Source organism: Malaclemys terrapin, chromosome 13 (assembly GCF_027887155.1).
Source record: "Malaclemys terrapin pileata isolate rMalTer1 chromosome 13, rMalTer1.hap1, whole genome shotgun sequence".
Lineage (NCBI taxonomy): Eukaryota > Metazoa > Chordata > Testudines > Emydidae > Malaclemys > Malaclemys terrapin.
In genome coordinates, this window is record NC_071517.1 from 44,139,279 (window position 1) to 44,161,743 (window position 22,465).

The 22,465-nt window shown below is 50.0% G+C and overlaps 1 protein-coding gene across 9 annotated transcripts in view; it reads right to left on the reverse strand.

Annotated features, from left to right (window-relative positions):
• LOC128848155 (C-type lectin domain family 2 member D-like) overlaps positions 1 to 22,465 on the reverse strand; it is a 50,411-nt gene that overhangs the window by 14,997 nt on the left and 12,949 nt on the right. For 4 of the 9 annotated variants that reach the window (XR_008446981.1, XM_054047955.1, XM_054047956.1 and 1 more), the window contains exons 2-5: positions 18,131 to 18,258; positions 14,288 to 14,391; positions 7,318 to 7,392; positions 6,323 to 6,388 (exon numbers count right to left, since the gene is read on the reverse strand). Coding sequence is in view for 8 of the 9 variants with exons in the window: in XM_054047955.1 (XP_053903930.1) it covers positions 6,323 to 6,388; positions 7,318 to 7,392; positions 14,288 to 14,372 (226 nt within the window). In the remaining variant the exon portion in view is untranslated. The remainder of the gene's footprint in view (positions 1 to 6,322; positions 6,389 to 7,317; positions 7,393 to 14,287; positions 14,392 to 18,130; positions 18,259 to 22,465) is intronic. The other 5 variants (XM_054047961.1, XM_054047959.1, XM_054047962.1 and 2 more) reach the window with 2 other exon arrangements.

A 22,465-nucleotide genomic window follows, 5' to 3' on the forward strand; every position in this document is an offset into this window, starting at 1 on the left:
GAACAGCTTCCAGACAAGCAGAGACTACAAAGATTAGGGCCGTTCTGCTTAGAAAAGAGACGACTAAGGAGGGGCAGGACAGAGGTCTGTAAAGCCATGAACGGTGTGTAACAAGTTTATAGAGAAGTGTTATTTACCCTTCCCACAACACAAACACCAGGTGACACCTGATGAAATTAACAGGAAGCAGGGTTAATACAAACAAGAGAAGACACTTTTTCCTACAGCGCATAGTCCACCTGCCATTGGATGTGGTGATGGCCAAAAATAACTAGGTTCCAAAATAGAATGAGCTAAGTTCCTGGAGGACAGGTCCATCGTTGGCCATTAGCCAAGATGGTCAGGGACACAACCCCATGCTCCTCTGACTGCCAGAAGCCAGGAGCCAAGGCAGGGGTGGATCACTCAGGCCTGGTCTACACTATGAGTTTAGGTCGACTTTAGCTGGGTTAAATCGAATTAAGCCTGGACACGTCCACACGACGAAGCCCTGTCTTTCGACTTAAAAGGCCCTTTAAACCGGTTTCTTTACTCCACCTCCGACGCGGGGATTAGCACTAAAATCGGCCTTTGCGGTTGGCTTTGGGGTAGTGTGGATGGAATTCGACGTTATTGGTCTCCGGGAGCTATCCCACAGTGCTTCATTGTGACCACTCTGGACAGCACTCTCAACTCAGATGCACTGATCAGGTAGACAGGAAAAGCCCCGCGAACTTTTGAATTTCATTTCCTGTTTGCCCAGCGTGGAGAGCACAGGTGACCACGCAGAGCTCATCAGCACAGGTAACCGTGATGGAGTCCCAGGATCGCAAAAGAGCTCCAGCATGGACAGAACGGGAGGTACGGGATCTGTACGCCATATGGGGAGATGAATCAGTGCTAGCTGAACTCCGTAGCAATAAGCGAAATGGCAAAATATTAGAAAAGGTCTCCAAGGCCATGAAGGACAGAGGCCATAACAGGGACGCACAGCAGTGCCGCGTGAAAACTAAGGCGCTAAGGCAAGCCTACCACAAAGCCAGAGAGGCAAACGGAAGGTCTGGGGCAGAGCCGCAAACATGCCGCTTCTACGCGGAGCTGCATGCCATGCTAGGGGGTGCAGCCACCACTACCCCAACCGTGTGCTTTGACTCCATCAATGGACGTAATGCACTTAGAGCATTTTGTGGGGGGACACACACATTTGACCTTATAAAAACGATTTCTAAACAACCGACTTCTACAAATTCGACCTAATTTCGTAGTGTAGACATACCCTTAAAGGTGCCACAGGACCCTCTGTTATTTTTTAACCTGTTTGTTTTTTTAACCGAAAAACAATTTTTTTCACCCAAAATTGTTTGGCTTTTTCATTTTTGGTGGAAAAAAGGGTTTTTTTTGCTTTTTCTTTTTTCATTGATCTTTTGGTGAAATTTTTATTGAAAATATATTCTTAAGTTGTTTGGGAAAGTTGTAAACGTAAGATCTGCCACACTGGGTCAGAGCACGGTCAGTCTAGCCCAGTCTCCCGTCTGCTACAGTGGCCACATCAGAGCTTCAGAGGAAGGTACAGGACAGGGTAATTACTGAGGGTATGTCTACACTACAAAATTAGGTTGAATTTGTAGAAGTCGGTTGTTTAGAAATCATTTTTATAACGTCGAATGTGTGTGTCCCCACACAAAATGCTCTAAGTGCATTAAGTCGGCAGACTGCGTCCACAGTACCGAGGCTAGCGTCGACTTCCAGAGCGTTGCTCTGTGGGTAGCTATCCCACAGTTCCCGCAGTCTCCACCGCCCCTTGGAATTCTGGGTTGAGATCCCAATGCCTGATGATGCAAAACAGTGTCGCGGGGGGTTCTGGGTACATGCCATCAGGCCCCTCCCCCTCCGTCAGAGCAACGGCAGACAATGGATTCGCGCCTTTTTACCTGGGTTACCTGTGCAGACAACATACCACGGCAAGCATGGAGCCCGCTCAGCTCAGCTCAGCTCACCGTCACCATATGTCATCTGGGTGCCGGCAGACGTGGGACTGCATTGCTACACAGCAGCAGCTAATTGCCTTTTGGCAGTAGACGGTGCAGTATGACTGGTAGCCTTCATCAGCTAGCTGGGTGCTGGCAGACGTGGGGCTGCATTGCACACAGCAGCAGCCCCTTACCTTTTGGCAGTAAGATTGATATCCGTCATTGTCGTATTCCAGTTCAATCAGAGGCACCTGGGCAGACATGCTTTGTCTCCTGGAGACTCAGTCCTGCCGGCAGTCCTATTGAACCATCTTGACGATAATGGCTAGCAGTTGTAGTACAGTATCTTCTGCCAAGCACCCAGAAGAAGGGCTATCAGTCATGCTGCACCGTCTGCTGCCAGCTTAAGTTGTAAAAAATAGATGTATTCATTTGCTTCCCCCTCCCTCCGTGAAATCAACGGCCTGCTAAACCCAGAGTTTTGAGTTCAATCTTTGTGGGGGCCATTCTGTGTGACAGTTGTTTGTGTTTCTTCCTGATGCACAGCCACCTTTGTTGATTTTAATTCCCTGTACCTGTACGCCATGTTGTCAGTCACCCCTCCCTCCCTCCATCAGTTTCGCGCCTTTTTTCAGACCAGACGCCATAGCACTGGGATCATGGAGCCCGCTCAGATCACCGCGGCAATTACGAGCACTATGAACACCACGCGCATTGTCCTGGAGTATATGCAGAGCCAGGACATGCCAAAGCAAAACCAGGACCAGCCGAGGAGGCGATTGCAGCGTGGCGACAAAAGTGATGAGGAAATTGACATGGACATAGACCTCTCACAAGGTACGGGCCCCAGCAATGTGCAAATCATGGTGTTACTGGGGCAGGTTCATGCTGTGGAATGCCAATTCTGGGCCTGGGAAACAAGCACAGACTGGTGGGACCGCATCGTGTTGCAGGTGTGGGATGATTCCCAGTGGCTGCAAAACTTTCGCATGCGTAAGGGCACTTTCATGGAACTTTGTGACTTGCTTTCTGCTGCCCTAAAGCGCCAGAATACCAGGATGAGAGCAGCCCTCACAGTTGAGAAGCGAGTGGCGATAGCCCTGTGGAAGCTTGCAACGCCAGACAGCTACCGGTCAGTCGGGAATCAATTTGGAGTGGGCAAATCTACTGTGGGGGCTGCTGTGATCCAAGTTGCCAGGGCAATCAAAGACCTGGTGATATCAAGGGTAGTGACTCTGAGAAACGTGCAGGCCATAGTGGATGGCTTTGCTGCAATGGGATTCCCAAACTGTGGTGGGGTGATAGGGATATGGGTTCCGTCTATCTTGGCACCGGAGCACCAAGCCACCGAGTACATAAACCGCAAGGGGTACTTTTCCATGGTGCTGCAAGCCCTGGTGGATCACTAGGGACGTTTCACCAACATCAACGTGGGATGGCCGGGAAAGGTACATGATGCTCGCATCTTCAGGCACTCTGCTCTGTTTCGAAAGCTGGAGGAAGGGACTTTCTTCCCGGACCAGAAAATAACCGTTGGGGATGTTGCCTTCTGATGCTTGGGCAATCATCTGGGGTGGAGTGGCTGGGTGGCCGGAGGCCCCCCCACCGCGTTCTTGGGCCTCTGGGTGAGGAGGCTATGGAACTTGGGGAGGAGGGCTGTTGGTTACACAGGGGCTGTAGTGGCCGTCTCTGCTCCTGCTGCTTTTCTTGCAGCTCAACCATACGCTGGAACATTTGAGTTTGATGCTCCAGCAGCCAGAGCATCGACTCTTGCCTTCTGTCAGCAATCTGATGCCACCTATCCTCTTCAGCCCACCACTTGCTCTCTTCAGCCCGCGATTCAGCCCGCCACCTCTCCTCTCGTTCATATTTTGCTTTTTTGCACTCTGACATTGACTGCATCCACGCATTCTGCTGTGCTCTTTCAGCGTGGGAGGACATCTGGAGCTCCGTGAACATGTCATCCCGAGTCCGCCGTTTTCTCCTTCTAATCTTCACTAGCCTCTGCGAAGGAGAAACATTTGCAGCTGGTAGAGGAGAAGGGAAAAGTGTTTAAAAAGACACATTTTAGAGAACAATGGGTACACTCTTTCATGTTAAATTCATTAAATTTTGCTGTTCACGTTACACAGCACATGTGCTTTCGTTACAAGGTCGCATTTTTCCTCTTATATTGAGGGCCTGCCGGTTTGATATGAGAGATCACTCACGCAGTGCCAGGCAACAGAATTTGGCTTGCAGGCAGCCATGGTAAGCCACAGTCTTTGGCTTTTTTAACCTTCATAACATGTGGGAATGGTTTCAAACAGCAGCGCCCTCATTTCCCATACCAAGCACCTGTTGGGTTGGCCATTTAAAATGGGTTTGCAATGTAAAAGGAGGGGCTGCGGTTTCCGGATTAACATGCAGCACAAACCCAACTAACCCTTCTCCTCCCCACACACCCAACTCTCTGGGATGATCCCTTCACCCCTCCTCCACACCGCATGGCTAACAGCGGGGTATATTTCTGTTCAGCCGAGCAGGAACGGGCACCTCTGAATGTCCCCTTAATAAAATCACCCCATTTCAACCAGGTGACCGTGAATGATATCACTCTCCTGAGGATAACAAAGAGAGTTAAGGAATGGATGTTGTCTGCATGCCAGCAAACACCGGGACCATACGCTGCCATGCTTTGTTATGCAATGATTCCAGACTACGTGCTACTGGCCTGGCATGGTAAAGTATCCTACCATGGCAGATGGGATAAGGCAGCCCTCCCCAGAAACCTTTTGCAAAGGTTTTGGGAGTACATGAAGGAGAGCTTTCTGGAGATGTCCCTGGAGGATTTCCGCTCCATCTCCATACACGTTAACAGAGTTTTCCAGTAGCTGTACTGGCCGCGATTGCCAGGGCAAATTAATCATTAATCATTAAACACGCTTGCTTTTAAACCACGTGTAATATTTACAAAGTTACACTCACCAGAGGTCCCTTGTGCACCCTCAGGGTCTGGGAGCACGCCTTGGGTGAGTTCGGGGGTTACTGGTTCCAGGTCCAGGGTGATAAACATATCCTGGCTGTTGGGGAAACCGGTTTCTCCACTTCCTTGCTGTGAGCTATCTTCCTCGTCCCCCAAACCCACTTCCGTGTTTCGTAATTCTCCATTGATGGAGTCAAAGCACAGGGTTGGGGTAGTGGTGGCTGCACCCCCTAGCATGGCATGCAGCTCCGCGTAGAAGCAGCATGTCTGTGGCTCTGCCCCGGACCTTCCATTTGCCTCTCTGGCTTTGTGGTAGGCTTGCCTTAGCTCCTTAATTTTCACGCGGCACTGCTGTGCGTCCCTGTTATGGCCTCTGAGACTTTTTCTAATATTTTGCCATTTCGTTTATTGCAACGGAGTTCAGCTAGCACTGATTCATCTCCCCATATGGCGAGCAGATCCCGTACCTCCCGTTCGGTCCATGCTGGAGCTCTTTTGTGATCCTGGGACTCCATCATGGTTGCCTGTGCTGATGAGTTCTGCGTGGTCACCTGTGCTCTCCACGCTGGGTAAACAGGAAATGAAATTCAAAAGTTCGCGGGGCTTTTCCTGTCTACCTGGTCAGTGCATCTGAGTTGAGAGTGCTGTCCAGAGCGGTCACAATGAAGCATTCTGGGATAGCTCCCGGATGCCAATACCGTCGAATTCTGTCCACACTAACCCTAATTCGAAATGGCAATATCGATTTCGGCGCTACTCCCCTCGTCGGAGGTGGAGTAAAGAAACCGGTTTAGAGGGCCCTTTAAGTCGAAAAAAGGGGCTTCGTCATGTGGACCTGTCCAGGCTTAATTCGATTTAACGCTGCTAAATTCGACCTAAACTCGTAGCGTAGACCAGTCCTAAGACTAACAGATGTATTGAAGCATAAGCTTTCGTGGGTGAATGCCCACTTCAGACGCAAGGTTAAAAAATGTCCCTGAGCTCTCTTCACTGGCTTTGAAGGACCTTCTTACTTCCCAGATTGCTAGATCAGGGACCGTGGCGCCAGGAGCTGGTTGATTGGGAGAGAGATTTTCATGGTTGCCCAGAGTTACCGGGGCTAATCTGGCGGCTACCAGGATATCCCAGGACTTGCCTTTAGAAAGGGCATAAAATCATAAGCAGTAGACATTGAACTTCTGATTTCTGGATTTAAAGGCACAAGCCATTACCACTCGAGCTAAAGGAACGGCACCTTAAGGGATTGTCTCTCACTGCGTGTCTATGCAGCGCCCGGCACAACAGGGCTCTGATCTCCGATGGGGCAGGGACTGTCTCTCGTTGTGTGTCTGTGCAGCACGCAATGGGGCTCAGCTGCTGTCTCTCGATGTTACCATATTGTACCTAATAAAATAATATAATTCTTTACCCACATCTCTTCTCCTTCCTTCCTCTTGTCCGTGACCCGGCAGCATTGAGTCATTAACCCCTCTACCTACCAGAAAGCAAAAGAAACTGTTGTTTAAGATCAGATCATACAGTCCCCTCCATGCAGGGCCCAGTTCTGTGTCCGAAGCCCAGGCCTTTTGAATGTGTCCATCACTGCTTCTCCTCCCCCCGCATATCCCAAAGTGACTGGCAGTCCCCAGATCTTGCTATCCCCACCCCACACAGCCCTCCCTTGGCCTGGTTAAGGGGCTCCAAGTGGATTAGAAAGCATGGCAATGCATTTGACAAATTGTGTGCCATGTCCCCCTCTAGTGGCTGGTAAGAGGATAATCTCTGCCAACATTTTTGTTAGCATTATAACAACTCTGGCTCTTCCTGTTCTCCACAGAAATCTCCAATCCCTCTTGGAATTCTGCTAAGTTCTTGGTTGATGTCACCTAGCAGTGAGTTCCACCATCTAAGTACCCAGTTTGTGAAAAATTGTTTCCTCTGATCAGTTTGAAGTTCCCACCTTTCCATTCCATTGAGTGTCCCCTTGTTCTAGACACAGATCTACCCTCTCTATCCCACCCATTATCCTGTCCCTTGTACCCGTCTCCTCTCCAAGGTAACAGTCTCCGTCTTTTCAAGCTCTCTTCACAGGAGAGTTTTCCCAGACCTTTGATCCTTCTCATCACCTCTCTCTGAACCCCTCTAGTTCTACAATATCCTTTCCGAGATGGGGTACACACAGTATTCCAAATTTTCAGCCTTTCACTCCACCAGTTCTCCTGTTGGCCAGAGTTGTTCAGGGTGGAAAAGACCCAAATTGCTAACATTAAAAACAAGCATAAACCAACGAGCAACAAAAACTCCTTGTTTCCTGTCTTTATCCCTCATAAAAAAGAGGGGGCAACCCACCCTCAGTATTTTTGTCCCTCTGCCAATCACACCGCAGGCTCCCTTTTAATTTAGACCAAAGTATTTAGTATTTACTGGTATCGCTTGTCGCTTCGGCGCTCTCTTCTGCCATTTTCTGGACAATCAGCAGCGAGACTGCTGTGTCTCCACCTACCAGGAAGGAACAGAGACGGTCACTCAGGGTGGGTTATTTTAATTATGCGCTTCTCCTTTAAAGCCGTCAGAACGTACCATGTGCCAAATTGCAACAGACAATGCCTGGTCCAACCTCTCACTTTGTCCATCTAGGTGTTTTCAGTGCATCCGTCACCATGTGAGACCCACAGTCATGGCTTCTCCCGGCCTTAATATCCTCAGATACCCAACAGTCCCCACCCCTCTTTCATAGACTGATAGATTTTAAGGCCTGAAATAGGGCTGTCGATTATTCGCAGTTAACTCACGCGATTAACTCAAAAAAATTAATCGCCATTAAAAAACGTAATTGTGATTAATTGCGCTGTTAAACAATAGAATACCAATTGAAATTTATTAAATATTTTAGATGTTTTTCTACATTTGAAATTATATTGATTTTTATTACAATGCAAAATACAAAGTGTACAGTGCTCACTTCATATTATTTTTGATTACAAATAATTGCACTGTAAAAATGATAAACAAAAGAAATGGTATTTTTCAATTCACCTCAAGCAAGTACAGTAGTGCAATCTCTTTATTGTGAAAGTGTAACTTACAAATGTAGATTTTTTTTGTTACATTGTTTTATTTTTGAGTGTGGTTGTGTAAAACTTTAGCGCTTACAAGTCCACCCAGTCCTACTTTTTGTTCAGCCAATCGCTAAGACAAACAAGTTTGTTTACATTTAAGGGAGATAATCATAGAATCATAGAAGATTAGGGTTGGAAGAGACCTCAGGAGGTCATCTAGTCCAATCCTCTGGTCAAAGCAGGACCAACCCCAACTAAATCATCCCAGCCAGGGCTTTGTCAAGCTGGGCCTTAAAAACCTCTAAGGATGGAGATTCCTCCATCTCCCTCGGTAACCCATTCCAGTGCTTCACCACCCTCCTAGAGAAACAGTGTTTCCTAACATCCAACCTAGACCTCTCCCACTGCAACTTGAAACCTTTGCTCCTTGTTCTGTCATCTGCCACCACTGAGAACAGCCAAGCTCCATCCTCTTTGGAACCGCCTTTCAGGTAGTTGAAGGCTGCTAACAAATCCTCCCTCACTTCTCTTCTGCAGACTAAACTAACCCAGTTTCCACAGCCTTTCCTCGTAAATCATATGCCCCAGACCCCTGATCATTTTTGTTGCCCTCCACTGGATTCTCCAATTTGTCCACATCCCTTCTCTAGTGGGGGGCCCAAAACTGGATGCAATACTCCAAATGTGGCCTCACCAGTGCCGAATAGAGGGGAATAATCACTTCCTTCGATCTGCTGGCAATGCTCCTACTAATGCAGCCCAATATTCCGTTAGTTTTCTTGGCAACAAGGGCACACTGCTGACTCATATCCAGCTTCTCATCCCCTATAATCCCCAGGTCCTTTTCTGCTGCCTGCTTCTTATTAACAATGTCACCTGAAAGTGAGAACAGGTGTCTGCATGGTACTTTTGTAGCCGGCCTTGCAAGGTATTTATGTGCAAGATACGCTAAACATTCATATGTCCCTTCATGCTTTGGCCACCATTCCAGAGGACATGCTTCCATGCTGATGCTTGTTAAAAAAATAATGCGTTAATTAATTTTGTGACTCAACTCCCTGGGGTAGAATTGCATGTCTCCTGTTCTGTTTTACCTGCATTCTGCCACATGCTATAGCAGTCTCGGATGATGACCCAGCACTTTCACAGGAGATTTGACAAAACGCAAAAAAACTACCAATGTGAGATTTTTAAAGCGAGCTACAGCACTCAACCTAAGGTTTAAGAATCTGAAGTGCCGTCCAAAATCTGAGAGGGACGAGGTGTGGAGCATGCTTTCAGAAGTCTTAAAAGAGCAACACTCAGATGCAGAAACTACAGAACCCGAACTATCAAAAAAAGAAAATCAACCTTCTGCAGGTGGCATCTGAGTCAGATGATGAAAATGCACATGCGTCAGTCTGCTCTGCTTTGGATCGTTATCAAGCAGAATCCGTCATCAGGGTGGTTGAAGCATGAAGGGACATAGGAATCTTTAGCGCATGTGGCACGTAAATGTCTTGCGACCCCAGCTACAACCGTGCCATGCGAACACCTGTTCTCATTTTCAGGTGACATTGTAAACAAGAAGCAGGCAGCATGTCTTCAAATCACCAAGGCCTGATGAAATGCATCCTAGAATACTCCAGGAGCTGAGTGAGGAGATATCTGAGCCATTAGCGATTATCTTTGAAAAGTCATGGAAGATGGGAGACATTCCAGAAGACTGGAAAAGTATAGTGCCCATCTAAAAAAAAAGGAACTAAGGACAACCAGGGGAATTACAGCCCAGTCATCTTAACTTCTATACCCAGAAAGATAATGGAGCAAATAATTAAACAATCAATTTGCAAACACCTAGAAGATAATGAGGTGATAAATAACAGTCAGCATTGATTTGTCAAGAACAAATCATATCAAATCAACCTGATAGCTTTCTTTGACAGGGTAACAAGCCTTGTGGATGGGGGGAGGGGGGCGGGAGGGAGTGGTAGATGTAATATATCTAGACTTTAGTAAGGCTTTTGATACTGTCTTGCATGACCTTCTCATAAACAAACTAGGGAAATACAACCTAAAGGGAACTACTATAAGGTGGGTGCATAACTGGTTGGAAAATCGTTCCCAGAGAGGAGTTATCAGTGGTTCACAGTCATGCTGGAAGGGCATAACAATTTCTGGGTCCGGTTCTGATCAATAGCTTCATCAATGATTTAGATAATGGCATAGAGAGTACACTTATAAAGTTTGCAGACGATTCCAAGATGGGAGGGGTTGCAAGTGCTTTGGAGGATAGGATTAAAATTCAAAATGATCTGGACAAACTGGAGAAATGGTCTGAGGTAAATAGGATGAAATTCAATAAGGACAAATGAAAAGTACTCCACTTAGGAAGGAACAATCCATTGCACACCTACAAAATGGGAAATGACTGCCTAGGAAGGAGTACTGCGGAAAGGGATCTGGGGGTCATAGTGGACCGCAAGCTAAATATGAGTCAACAGTGTAACACAGTTACAAAAAAAGCAAACATCATTCCGGGATGTATCAGCAGGAGTATTGTAAGCAAGACATGAGAAGTAATTCTTCTGCTCTACTCCGCGCTGATTAGGCCTCAACTGGAGTATTGTGTCAAGTTCTGGGCGCCACATTTCAGGAAAGATGTGGACAAATTGAAGAAAGTCCACAGAAGAGCAACAAAAATGATCAAAGGGCTAGAAAACATGATCTAAGAGGGAAGATTGAAAAAATTGGGCTTGTTTAGTCTGGAGAAGAGAAGAGTAAGGGGGTACATGAGAACAGTTTTCAAGTACATAAAAAGTTGTTACAAGGAGGAGAGAGAAAAATGTTTTTTCTTAATCTCTAAGGATACGCCAAGAAGCAATGGCCTTAAATTGCAGCAAGGGCCTTTTAGGATTGAACATTAAGAAAAACTTCCTAACTGTCAGGGTGGTTAAGCACTGGAATAAATTGCCTAGGGAGATTGTGGAATCTCCATTATTGGAGATTTTTAAGAGCAGGTTGGACAAACACCTGTCGGCGATGATCTAGATAATGCTTAGTCCTGCCAGGAGTGTAGGGGACTGGACTAGACGACCTCTTGTGGTCTCTTCCAGTTCTGTGATTATCTCCTGCAAATTGCAATCAAACTTGTTTGTCTGAGCGATTGGCTGAGCAAGAAGTAGGACTGAGTGGACTCGTAGGCTCTAACGTTTTACACTGTTTTATTTTTAATGCAGTTATTTTGTGTACATAATTCTACATTTGTAAGTTCAACTTTCATGATAAAGAGTTGCACTACAGTACTTGTATTAGGTGAATTGAAAAATATTATTTCTTTTGTTTTTTACAGTGCAAATATTTTATTCAAAAATAAATATAAAGTGAGCACTGTACACTTTGTATTCTGTGTTGTAATTGAAATCAATATATTTGAAAATGTAGAAAACATCCAAAAATATTTAACTAAATGGTATTCTATTATCGTTTAACAGCGTGATTAGTCACGATTAATGTTTTTAATCGCTTGACAGCAATGGCCCAAAGACATTAAGTATGGCGAATCCAGCGCTTCCCGAGGGAATTTGGTCCCAGAGTTAATCACTCTCACTGTTAGAAAACCTGTGCATTATGTCTCATTTGAATTTGTCTGGCTTCAGTTTGCAGCCATTGGTCCTTGTCCTGCCTTTCTCTGTTAGCTTAAAGAAGCATTTAGCACCTGGTATTTCCTCCCAGGGCAGGTCCAAGACACCTCTCAATCTTCTGTTTAAAAAACTAAACAGATGGAGCTTGTTAAATCTCTCACAGTGAGGCCTTTTCTCCAGCCACCAATCATTTTCGTGGATCTTCTCCGCCCCTCTCTGATTTTTCGACATCTGATTTCCCCCCTCCCTTTTTAAAATGTGGGCACAAGAAGTGGAATCACTAGTCCAGTGTCAGCCTCACCAGTGCTGTACACAGAGATTAAATTTCCTGCCTTCCCCTGCTCACAGCTCCCGTTTACACATTCACGGATTGCGTTTGCGATTTTTGCCACGGCATCGCACTGGGAGCTCATGTTGAGTTGCTTGTTCATTATCACCCCTGATCCCCGAGGCTGAGATAATAACCTGCCTTTTCAATACATTCAGTGTAATGCATTGCAAAGGGATACTCTTGTACCCCTCTATTGGTCCATTCGCACAACGGATAACAACCTACTACTGCTGCCACCTCAAGTTCTACGTTGCGGTGCTAACTGTCCCCACTTCAAATCCAGCTCATAGACAACAAGGAAAGTCTTATGTTAACAGTTTATTGGGGTTCAGGACACACGCCACTGATCAGAGAGGTCTCCTGGCTGATAAAGGGGCCCTAAATGTAATGGGGTGCACAGGGTTCCCCACACAAGGGTTTAGTAAGTCAGAGCAATGGGCCAGCGCTGCTGAGTTTTCCGTCCCCATCCCCAGAACTGCACATTCTCCTCCTCCAGCCACTGGTCTCTGGGCCACCAAATTCCCAACCTTCACTTACACAAACCACACGGCTACTTTTAAGGCATTAAAGAATGTGATCTCCTCTGGCACCAGGCTTTTAACTGAGGGGACACGGGGCATTTCCTTTCCACCTCGGCTTCAGTGGTGTGGGCTGCTGGGCAGGGTGAGCAAGACTTTGCACAGACACATGGGAATGCAGATTGCTCTTGTCTGTCTCCCTCGTTCCAGCCCTTAGTGCTGCAAGTTCTATCTCATCACCGTAGCTTCTGAGAATCTCCCATGTACTTGGTGCCAACGCACCTATGGTTAATATTATTAGCTACTTCTCTTGCAGAAGTGGCACAGGGCACCAACCAAGACTGGAGCTCCATAGTGCTGGGCGCTGCCCAGACACACAGCAAGAGACAGTCCCTGCCCCAGCTGAGATCAGGGCCCCGTTGTGCCGGGTCCTGCACAGACACACAGTGACAGTCACTACCCTAGCGAGATCAGGGCCCCATTGTTCAGACAGTCTCTGACCCAAAGAGCTCACAATCTAACCAGACAGATGGCAGGAGGGGAAACAGTGCAGAAAGGGGACTTGCTCAAAGTCACACCACAGTTTAGTGGCAGAACCAGGATTAGAACCCAGGTCTTCTGTCACCCACTCTGGTGCTCCAGGCACTAGACCAGAGCATGGCTGTGGTATTTGTTCTGATTAGCATAGGCCTGGCTGGAGCCCTTGGCATAGTAACAGGGTGAACCAAAGTAGGCCTGACCTTGGCAAAATACGTTTTAGCTCACACCAAGTGAGCATATCCTGAGCGGAGAGGATGGTACAAAACCACGCAGCTCTCTCAAGAGAACACATCAGCACATTCCTGAGAGATGGTGCAGGAACACACTGACCCCTCGTACGACAAGGAGGGGATGACAGAATGACAGATAAGGATGTTTCGGCAGAACTAGAAGGGACAAGGACAAGGGTGTAACTAACAACGTCTGTATCGATGCCTAAAGAGGAAATGCCAGAGCAGGGGTGACTTTTTGCTGATCTAGGGACAGGACCCTGGTGCGCTGACTGAGCCGGTACCATTGTCCCGGGTATACATGTGTTAGTGTCCTTGTGGCTCCTATGGGATGCTAGCACTGTGGTTTGGGCGAGCGCCTTCACCACTGAACCAAGCCCAGGGCCTTACGAATCACACACTGAACGAACACGCTGCTCTGTGAGCGGGAACAACGCTGCAGCATCAGCCGCACCCCGCAGTGCAGACGTCAGTCACTGAAAAGGGCCAAATTTGCAGAAACAGCCGAGTATTAGGGACGCTGAAAATCAGGCTTCTTTCCCCAGGTCAAAGGCCAGCAGGGCCTGTTAAAATCATCTCGTCTACCACAGGCCAGAGACCCTCCCCCGCAGCGCGTACGGCATCTAGAACGGTTACGTGTTAAACAGAGCGTGTGTTTCAGGAAGATAGCTAATCTCGGTTTACTGGTTTTGCCTGCCATGGGAACCACCTCGGCCTTGGCGAGCTGTCCCAATGATTGATGAACCTGTGAAAACAGGTACTGTTTCTGCAGCCTGACTTTTCCCAGCCTCAGCTTCCTTCTTTTGGTTCTGCTTTTGTCTGCTCCACGCCAGGGACTTCCCTGAGGTTGCCCAGCATGGCCTCCCCAGCCGCGGTGCTTATTTAGCCCGGCTTTCTCTGCAGGCAGCAAACAGGAAAAGGCCTGTGATCCCCAGAGCAGCGTTACCCAGGTGACAGCAGTTGCTGGGCTCCCGTCTGAGGCCTGGGCTACCTGAAGAAGTGATTCCGGAGTAAGACAGGGAGAGACATTAAAGGGCCAGAGCTATTCTGGAATAACTCCAGAGCGGGCGCTCTCATTCTGAAATAAGATCACCTCGTTCTGGTTCAGCTTCATCCACTTCTGGAACAAGGGGAGCTATACCGGAACAGCTCGGCCCCCGGGAGCTATTCCAGTCCATTCCCCCGTGTAGACAAGCCCTGCGGAAGGGGTTGGATTGTGAGAGTTAGACACGAGTTTGGGGAAGGCTAAACCACCCCTCCAGAAGGACGAGGAGCCATGACAGTGCGGTGGATTCTCTCCCCACCCCCCCTCGAGCTCCTTATGCCACTGGACTTGCTCAGAAGCCCTGTGCCCCCCTCCTACACAGTGCCCAGCATAGAGGCCTGCTGGGGGTGCAGCTAGGACTAGGAGTGAGCATGACTCTGCAAGGCTGCTGCAAATTAGAGTCACCCTGGGGCTGCTCTAACTTCCACTAACATCCCTGGAGCAGCCAAGAATAAGGGAGATCCACCGGTGGCTTTAGGCCTTGCAGCCCCACTGCCTGGGCTCTGATCCCTGTGCTGACACCCCCCACATCTCCCCTTGTGCCTTCTACTTGTCAGAACTCCAGGGGTTAAAGGAAGGGGGAGCTAAAAGCAAAGGCAAGGTCTATCCTCCTCTTCCAGGCAGGGCCGGCTCTAGGTTTTTTGCCGCCCCAAGCAAAAAAAATTTTGTCTGCCCCCCGCCAGCCCTGGGCTCTCCCCCCCTCCCCAGTGCCATCCCTCACCCACACCCCCTGCCACCCTCAGCCCTGGGCTCTCTCTTCCCCCACCCACCTGCACCCCCTGCCGCCCTAGCCCTGGGCTCTGCCCCGCAAACATGACCTCCTCGTTCACCACAGCAATCCCCGTTTACACTTGCAGTGGGGATCAAACCGGTTTCTCCTATTTTTATTTCACTTTAGTATAAATCTCAACCCTCCATCCCCCGCAACCCCATCTTTAGTCCTCCAAATGCACATGGAAGGCATAGGGACTAACCCTCCAACCCTGTACCCGGAAAGGGATGGGGATCTAGTAAAGAGGGTTCAGGCAGAGGAGCGGGTGTGGGGGTGCTTGGGGGCTCTACACTGGCAGAGAGGCGGGGTGTGATGTACTCGTGGAGGAGGGTGGAGGAGGAGAGGGGGTATCAGGAGGGTTACGGGAGAAGAGGTGCAGGGCAAGGGGGGATGTGTGGGAGGAGAGGGCTGGGGGAGGGTACAAGGGGAGAGGTGCGGGTGAAGGGAGAGTACAAGGGGAAGGGGTGCGGTGAAGGAGTGATGGGGGGAGGTACAAGTGGAGGGGCTGGGAGCGGGACGGGGGGTGCAAGGGCTGAGAGGGGCAGGTGCTGACAGCTGCTTCCCCAGCCCCGTGCAGGCAGAGCCGAGAGGACAGACACTGACCCCCAGGTGCCTGAGCCGCGGGGGTCCCCTGGCAGGGCAGTATCCCCCGCTGCCCCGCTCGGAGCCGGGCTCTGCCTCTCCCCGCCCAGGGCAGGCAGCGTGGGGCTGAGGTGGGGGAGGTGCGCGGCGGGCTGGGTCCGGGGGCAGGAGGGGGAGGCGGCAGCTCGGGCTGCCCAGCCACTCGCCCTGTCAGCGCGCGAGCCAGGATCCGCCCCCTGCCCAGCCCGGCGCCCCCTGCACAGCCCCCTTGGGCGGGGAAACGCCGCGCCGCCCTGGGGAGACTCAGAGCAGCAGGACCCCTCCCCCGGCCCTGCCTCCCGGGCCCCACTTCTCTCCCTCCCTCCCCGGCTCCTCACCCCCAGGCTGGGCTGCAGTTCAGGCTGCCCGGCCGCTGGAGAGCCGGAGCATCATCCCCGGTTTTGTGCGCCCCAAGCAACAACAACAACAAAGTGCGGGGGGGGGGGGGGAGAGGGCTGGAGTGCTGCCCCTTGGAAAGTGCTGCCCCAAGCACATGCTTGGAGCGCTGGTGCCTAGAGCCGGCCCTGCTTCCAGGCTTGGGTTGAACAGCCTCCTTCGCAGCTCCCCTCCGTTCTGGCTGGTGCAGACAGGATGCCCCCTTCCTGTTTCTATCTACTTCAGCACCCATGGACTCCTGCAGGACAGGATGGTCTAAGTAGCGATAGGGTGACCAGACAGCAAGTGTGAAAAATCATGACAGAGGGTGAGGGGTAATAGGAACCTATATAAGAAAAAGCCCCAAATATCAGGACTATCCCTATAAAATCAGGACATCTGGTCACCCTAAATATCGACAGTATCATGCTGGGACTCAGGAGAGCTCAAATCTGTTTGCAGCTCTGCCACTGCTTTCCTAGGTGACCTTGGGCAAGTCCCTGCTCCGTGACTCAGTTTCCCCGCTTGCCCCTTTCTTTTTGGTGCATTTCACTTGCAAGCTTCCTGCCTCTGAGTGTGTGTGGCTGTTCTGTGCCCAGCACAGTGGGGTTCTGGTCTCAGTTAGGGCCTCTAGACCCCACAGTAATAATACAACCAGTAAAGTAACAACAGCTGTTCGTGCAGGAGAGGTGGCAGATGACACATAACGGAGCTCAACTGAGACACTTCAGCTGAAAGTCTGGTGCTGGGTTTAATGAGGAAGGTGTGGCTGACTTGACCTTTGTTACAATCACAGTTCCTAAATACTAGAACTTTCACCTCACTCTCACTTCATGGACCTAGTTTCGTTTCACCCAGACATTTTCAGGTGGGATTGGTGGAGCGAGACCTTTAATTGAACTTGAGTCTCTCACGTCGATGGGCCTTGGAGGCTTTTAGCTTTGGAGCCACTGTTACTTGATGCGCATTTACTGAGCCAGGGTGGAACGGCAGCCAGAGCCGGGGCTGACCCCATTTTCAGCCAACAAATATTTCGGATTGACAATGCTCAAAAGCAAATATCCGAGGAGGCAAATTTCCCCTAAGCTCCTCAAAGAACCAGTTCATCAAACATAGGATCCGAAAAATGTCAGGCGGGAAGGGACCTCACAGGTCATCAAGTCCAGCCCCCTGCGCTGAGCACGACCAAGTAAACCTAGACCATCCCTGACAGGTGTTTGTCCAACCTGGTCTTAAACACCCCCAGTGACGGGGGTTCCACAACCTCCCCTGGAAGCCTGGTCCAGAGCTTCACTCCCCTGAGACTTATATTTTTTTCTAATATCTCACCTACATCTCCCTTGCTGCAGATTCAGCCCCTTACTTCTCATCCTACCATCAGTGGCCATGGAGAACAATTGATCACGGTCCTCTTGATAACAGCCCTTAACGTATTTGAAAGCTGTTATCAGGTCCCCCCTCAGCCTTCTCTTCTCACGACTACACATGTCCAATTCTTTCATCCTTTCCCCATAAGTCAGGGGTCCCCAGTGCGGTGCCGGACAAGCTGTCGCCGAAATGCCGCCAAGAAGCGGCAATGTCAAGAGGCGTCGCCACCGAAATATCACCGATTTTCAGCTGCATTTCGGCAGCGACACCTCTTGAGGACACTGCTTGTTGGTGGCATTTCGGCGGCGACACTTCTTGGCGTTGCCGCTTCTCGGCGGCATTTCGGCGTCTGCTTGTCTGGCGACCGTGCTCCTCAGCGTCTAGTCGTCTGGCGCCTGCCCCACGGAAAGGTTGGGGACCACTGCCATAAGTCATAGGAACATAAGAACGGCCATGCTGGGTCAGACCAAAGGTCCATCCAGCCCAGTATCCTGTCTTCTGACAGTGGCCAATGCCAGGTGCCCCAGAGGGAGTGAACCTAACAAGTATGATCAAGTGATCTCGCTCCTGCCATCCATCTCCATCCACCCTCTGACAAACAGAGGCTAGGGACACCATTCCTTACCCATCCTGGCTAAGTCGGGTTTTCTAAACCTTTTATCACTTTTGTTGCTCTCCTCTAAAGTCCTCTCAGCTGGACAGCAAACCACTGATAACTACTCTGAGTTCAGTCTTTCAGCCAGTTGTTCACCCACCTTATAGTAATTTCATCTAGACCACATTCTGCAGTTTGCTTGTGAGAATGTCACGTGGGACTATGTCAAATGCCGTACTAAAAATCAAGATATATCACGTCCCCTGCTTCTCCACTAGGTCAGTGACCCTGTTAAAAGAAGGAAATTAGGTTGGTTTAGTATGGTTTTTTTGGGTTTTTTTTTTGACAAATCCATGTTGACTATTACTTATTACCCTGTTATCCTCTAGTCTAGGGGCTTACACATTGATTGTTTAATCATTTGTTCTAGTCCCTTTCCAGGGATCAAAGTTAGACTGACTGGTCTATAATTCCCTGGGTCCACTTTCTTTCCCTTTTTAAAGGTAGGTCCTATGTTGGCCCTTCTCCATTCCTATGGGACCTCACCCACCTTCCAGGGTAAGGAGTGAGGGTATGTTTGGGCCAGGCAGGGTCACCGTTTCTTTGGCTTTTAGCCTTTCTTATCCCCCCCACCCACCCACACACCCCTCCCTCCACTCCCGACTGGTTACTTGACCTTGGCTTGGGAGAGGAGTCGAGCAGGTGTCCGCTCGTACGTCAAACTCCCACCATCCCCAACGAAACTTTCACTCTCTTCCTTCTCTTGTCTCATCGTGTGTTATAAACCCCACCTGGCCGCGGGCAGATGCAACACACAGAGTCTTTGTTCACCCGTGTTAGTGAGGACGTAAACATATCAAAAGTCAAACAGGCAAACGAACCCCAAATTCTACCTCAGGCTAATAAACGGGGGTAACTACTAGATTACCATCACTAACCCCCCGGCAGGGGTTCTCTGCGCCCCCAGCTCTGTCCCCTCAAGAGATATTGCAGAGCTGCGGCACTGTTGCTAGGCCATGGACAAGCTGTGACGATCACCGGCTACCTAAATCATGCTCATTGCACTCACGCCATCTGTTTCAGTCACCAGTTGCTACATCGTTGTCAGGACTTGTTTGCCTGCCCCTCGACTGTTGCTACGATTTGAGCCTGTGGGTCGGGTGGGGCAGGTACCATCTGTGCAGGCACCCACACAATGGCGCCCCTAGGCAGGGTTATATTGCAAACAATGGAAATGCCAGTTGAGTGCCTGCTGCTTCAGTGGAGGTGTCTATTTGCAGAACTGGGCTTTAATTAGCAACTCTCCCCCTTCCCCCTCCAAAATGTAAACTGATACAAACACAGGATGGAGACAGACTGGAGGCTCTTCTCTCCAAGCCAGAGACGTGTCCCAAAAATCATTCCACTGTGACTCTGTGTAAGCTGTTCCACTGGTTAATTCCCTTCCCTGTTCAAAATATATGTCTTATTTCCAGCCTGAATTTGACTAATTTCCACTTCCAGTCATGGGAGCGTGTTAGTAAGGCTTCTGACATGGTCCCACATCACAGTCATAAGCAAGCTAGGGAAGCGTGGTCTAGATGAGATTGCTATGAGGTTGGTGCCCAACTGGGTGACAGACTGTTCGCACAGGGTGCTTTTCACTGGTTCGCTGCCAAACTGGGAGGATGCGTCTAGTGGGGTCCAGCAGGTCCTGTCTCAGGAGCAATTCATTATATCCACGAATGACTTGGATAATGGAGTGGAGAGCACGCTTGTAAAATTTGCACCTGACACCAAGCTGGGAGGACCACAGGCACTCTGAAGGGCTGTTGCAGGCAGGAAACCCCTTCCTGTTTCTATCTCCTTCAGCCCTCATGGACTCCTGCGGGACATAATGGTCTAGTAACATCTGTGCAGGCACCAACACAATGAGGCCTCTAGGCAGGGCTATAATGGAAATCAGTTAGACTGACTGGTCTATAATTCCCTGGGTCCTCTTTCTTCCCCTTATTAAAGGTAGATCCTATGTTTGCCCTGCTCCATTCCTATGGGACCTCACCCACCTTCCAGGAGTTCTTGAAGATAATCGCTAACAGTTCCGAGATGATTTCGCCTGCGTCGTTGCTGCAAAGTGGGCAGGTTCCAGGCGCGCAGTAATGACCCAGGGTACGTCTACACTGCAAAACACCCACGGCAGCGAGTCTCAGAGCCTGGGACTAGAGCCTCGGGCTTGTGCTATGGCGCTAAAAAGTGCCATGTAAACATTGCCGCCTGGGCTCGGAGACCCACCCTCCTCACCGAGCTTCAGCGCAGGAACGTCTAGATGGCTCCTTTTAGTGCCACAGCGTGTAGACCCAGGCTCGGAGATGAACATCTGCCACAGGTGGTTTATTCTCTCTTGCCCTCTGCCCAGGGGGTGAATTGCCAGTGCCCTGGAGTGTTTTGTTTTGGCAGGGTTGTGTTGTTAACACACACACACACACACACACTGCCCTGTGTACTAAATAGCAACGTTTGCTACTAGCCATACAAACCTCCAGGCTGTGGCAGCTTTTCTTCTGCTTCTGAGCACTTGTCTTTGCCGCAGGGTGAGCTGGATGGGCCTCTCGAGCGTTGCCCTGAGCCAGCTCCCGTGCACACCTACAAACCTCTAGCCCGAGTGAAGCGAAGCGGTGCCGTAACCACGAGCCAGCCGCCCCGCTGGGGCTGGGGGGACCCGTAGCTCGAGCACTGCTGATGCCAGAGCTAGTACTGCAGTTGGGACGTCGTTAGCGCAAGTCGTGAGGCACAAACGCTCTGCTCTGCCTGTCTCTGTGCTGCCCGTGAAATCACCCGCTGGTTCTGCAGCGTGGATCGCTGGGCTCAGTCGAGTGCCGCACCTCGAGCTGGCTGGGACCACAAACCCCTCTGGGCCTGGAGTGTTGTTACATTACTAAGGGGGGGGGCACTTTGTAGCATGTGCTGACTGGCCTCATTGCACCCACCAGGTACTCCCTGGATCTCCCCATATCCTGCCCTTCCCCTGCCCCACAGGCTGTCTGATGCCACCTTCCTCTACTTCCCCTTTGCAGGCACTTCCTGCAACCACCTGGCAGGGCGTCCCCTCGCCCTCCCTCAGTTCCTGTCATGCAGACCCAAAGCAGAAGGCCACAGTTCCAGGTGGAGGCACCAGGTTCATTGGGGTTAGCAAGCAACCACAAACACAACTCTGTACACCAGCAGAGCTCTTCCCATCCCCCCTCCTCTTTCCTATCAGGCCTAATCAGACCTGTCGTGCCTGCCCCCGGCCCCACCCCTTACAATTTATGGCCATGTTCCGTTTCGAAGGATCGTGAGTCTGGGGGCTTCATCAGCATTTCTTCTTGTACGGGGTAAGGAGTGAGGGTGTGTTTCAGTCAGGCAGGGTCACCGTTTCTTTGGCTTTTAGCCTTTCTTATGCCTCCCCCCCCACCCACACACACCCCTCCCTCCGCTCCCGACTGGTTGCTTGACCTTGACTTGGGAGAGGAGTCGAGCAGCTTTTCAGTGTCCGCTCCTACGTCAAACTCCCATCATCCCCATCCAGCCAGACTTTCACTCTCTTCCTTCTCTTGTCTCATCATGTGCTATAAAACCCACCTGGCCACGGGCAGATGCAACACACAGAGCCTTTGTTCACCCGTGTTAGTGAGGACGTAAGCATATCAAAAGTCAAACAGGCAAACGAACCCCAAATTCTACCTCAGGCTAATAAACAGGGCTAAATACTACATTACCATCAGTACCCCGCCCCGGCAGGGGTTCTCTGCGCCCCCAGCTCTGTCCCCTCAAGAGATATTGCAGAGCTGCGGCACTGTTGCTAGGCCATGGACAAGCTGTGACGATCACCGGCTACCTAAATCATGCTCATTGCACTCACGCCATCTGTTTCAGTCACCAGTTGCTACATCGTTGTCAGGACTTGTTTGCCTGCCCCTCGACTGTTGCTACGATTTGAGCCTGTGGGTCGGGTGGGGCAGGTACCATCTGTGCAGGCACCCACACAATGGCGCCCCTAGGCAGGGTTATATTGCAAACAATGGAAATGCCAGTTGAGTGCCTGCTGCTTCAGTGGAGGTGTCTATTTGCAGAACTGGGCTTTAATTAGCAACTCTCCCCCTTCCCCCTCCAAAATGTAAACTGATACAAACGCAGGATGGAGACAGACTGGAGGCGCTTCTCTCCAAGCCAGAGACGTGTCCCAAAAATCATTCCACTGTAACTCTGTGTAAGCTGTTCCACTGGTTAATTCCCTTCCCTGTTCAAAATATATGTCTTATTTCCAGCCTGAATTTGACTAATTTCCACTTCCAGTCATGGGAGCGTGTTAGTAAGGCTTCTGACATGGTCCCACATCACAGTCATAAGCAAGCTAGGGAAGCGTGGTCTAGATGAGATTGCTATGAGGTTGGTGCCCAACTGGGTGACAGACTGTTCGCACAGGGTGCTTTTCACTGGTTCGCTGCCAAACTGGGAGGATGCGTCTAGTGGGGTC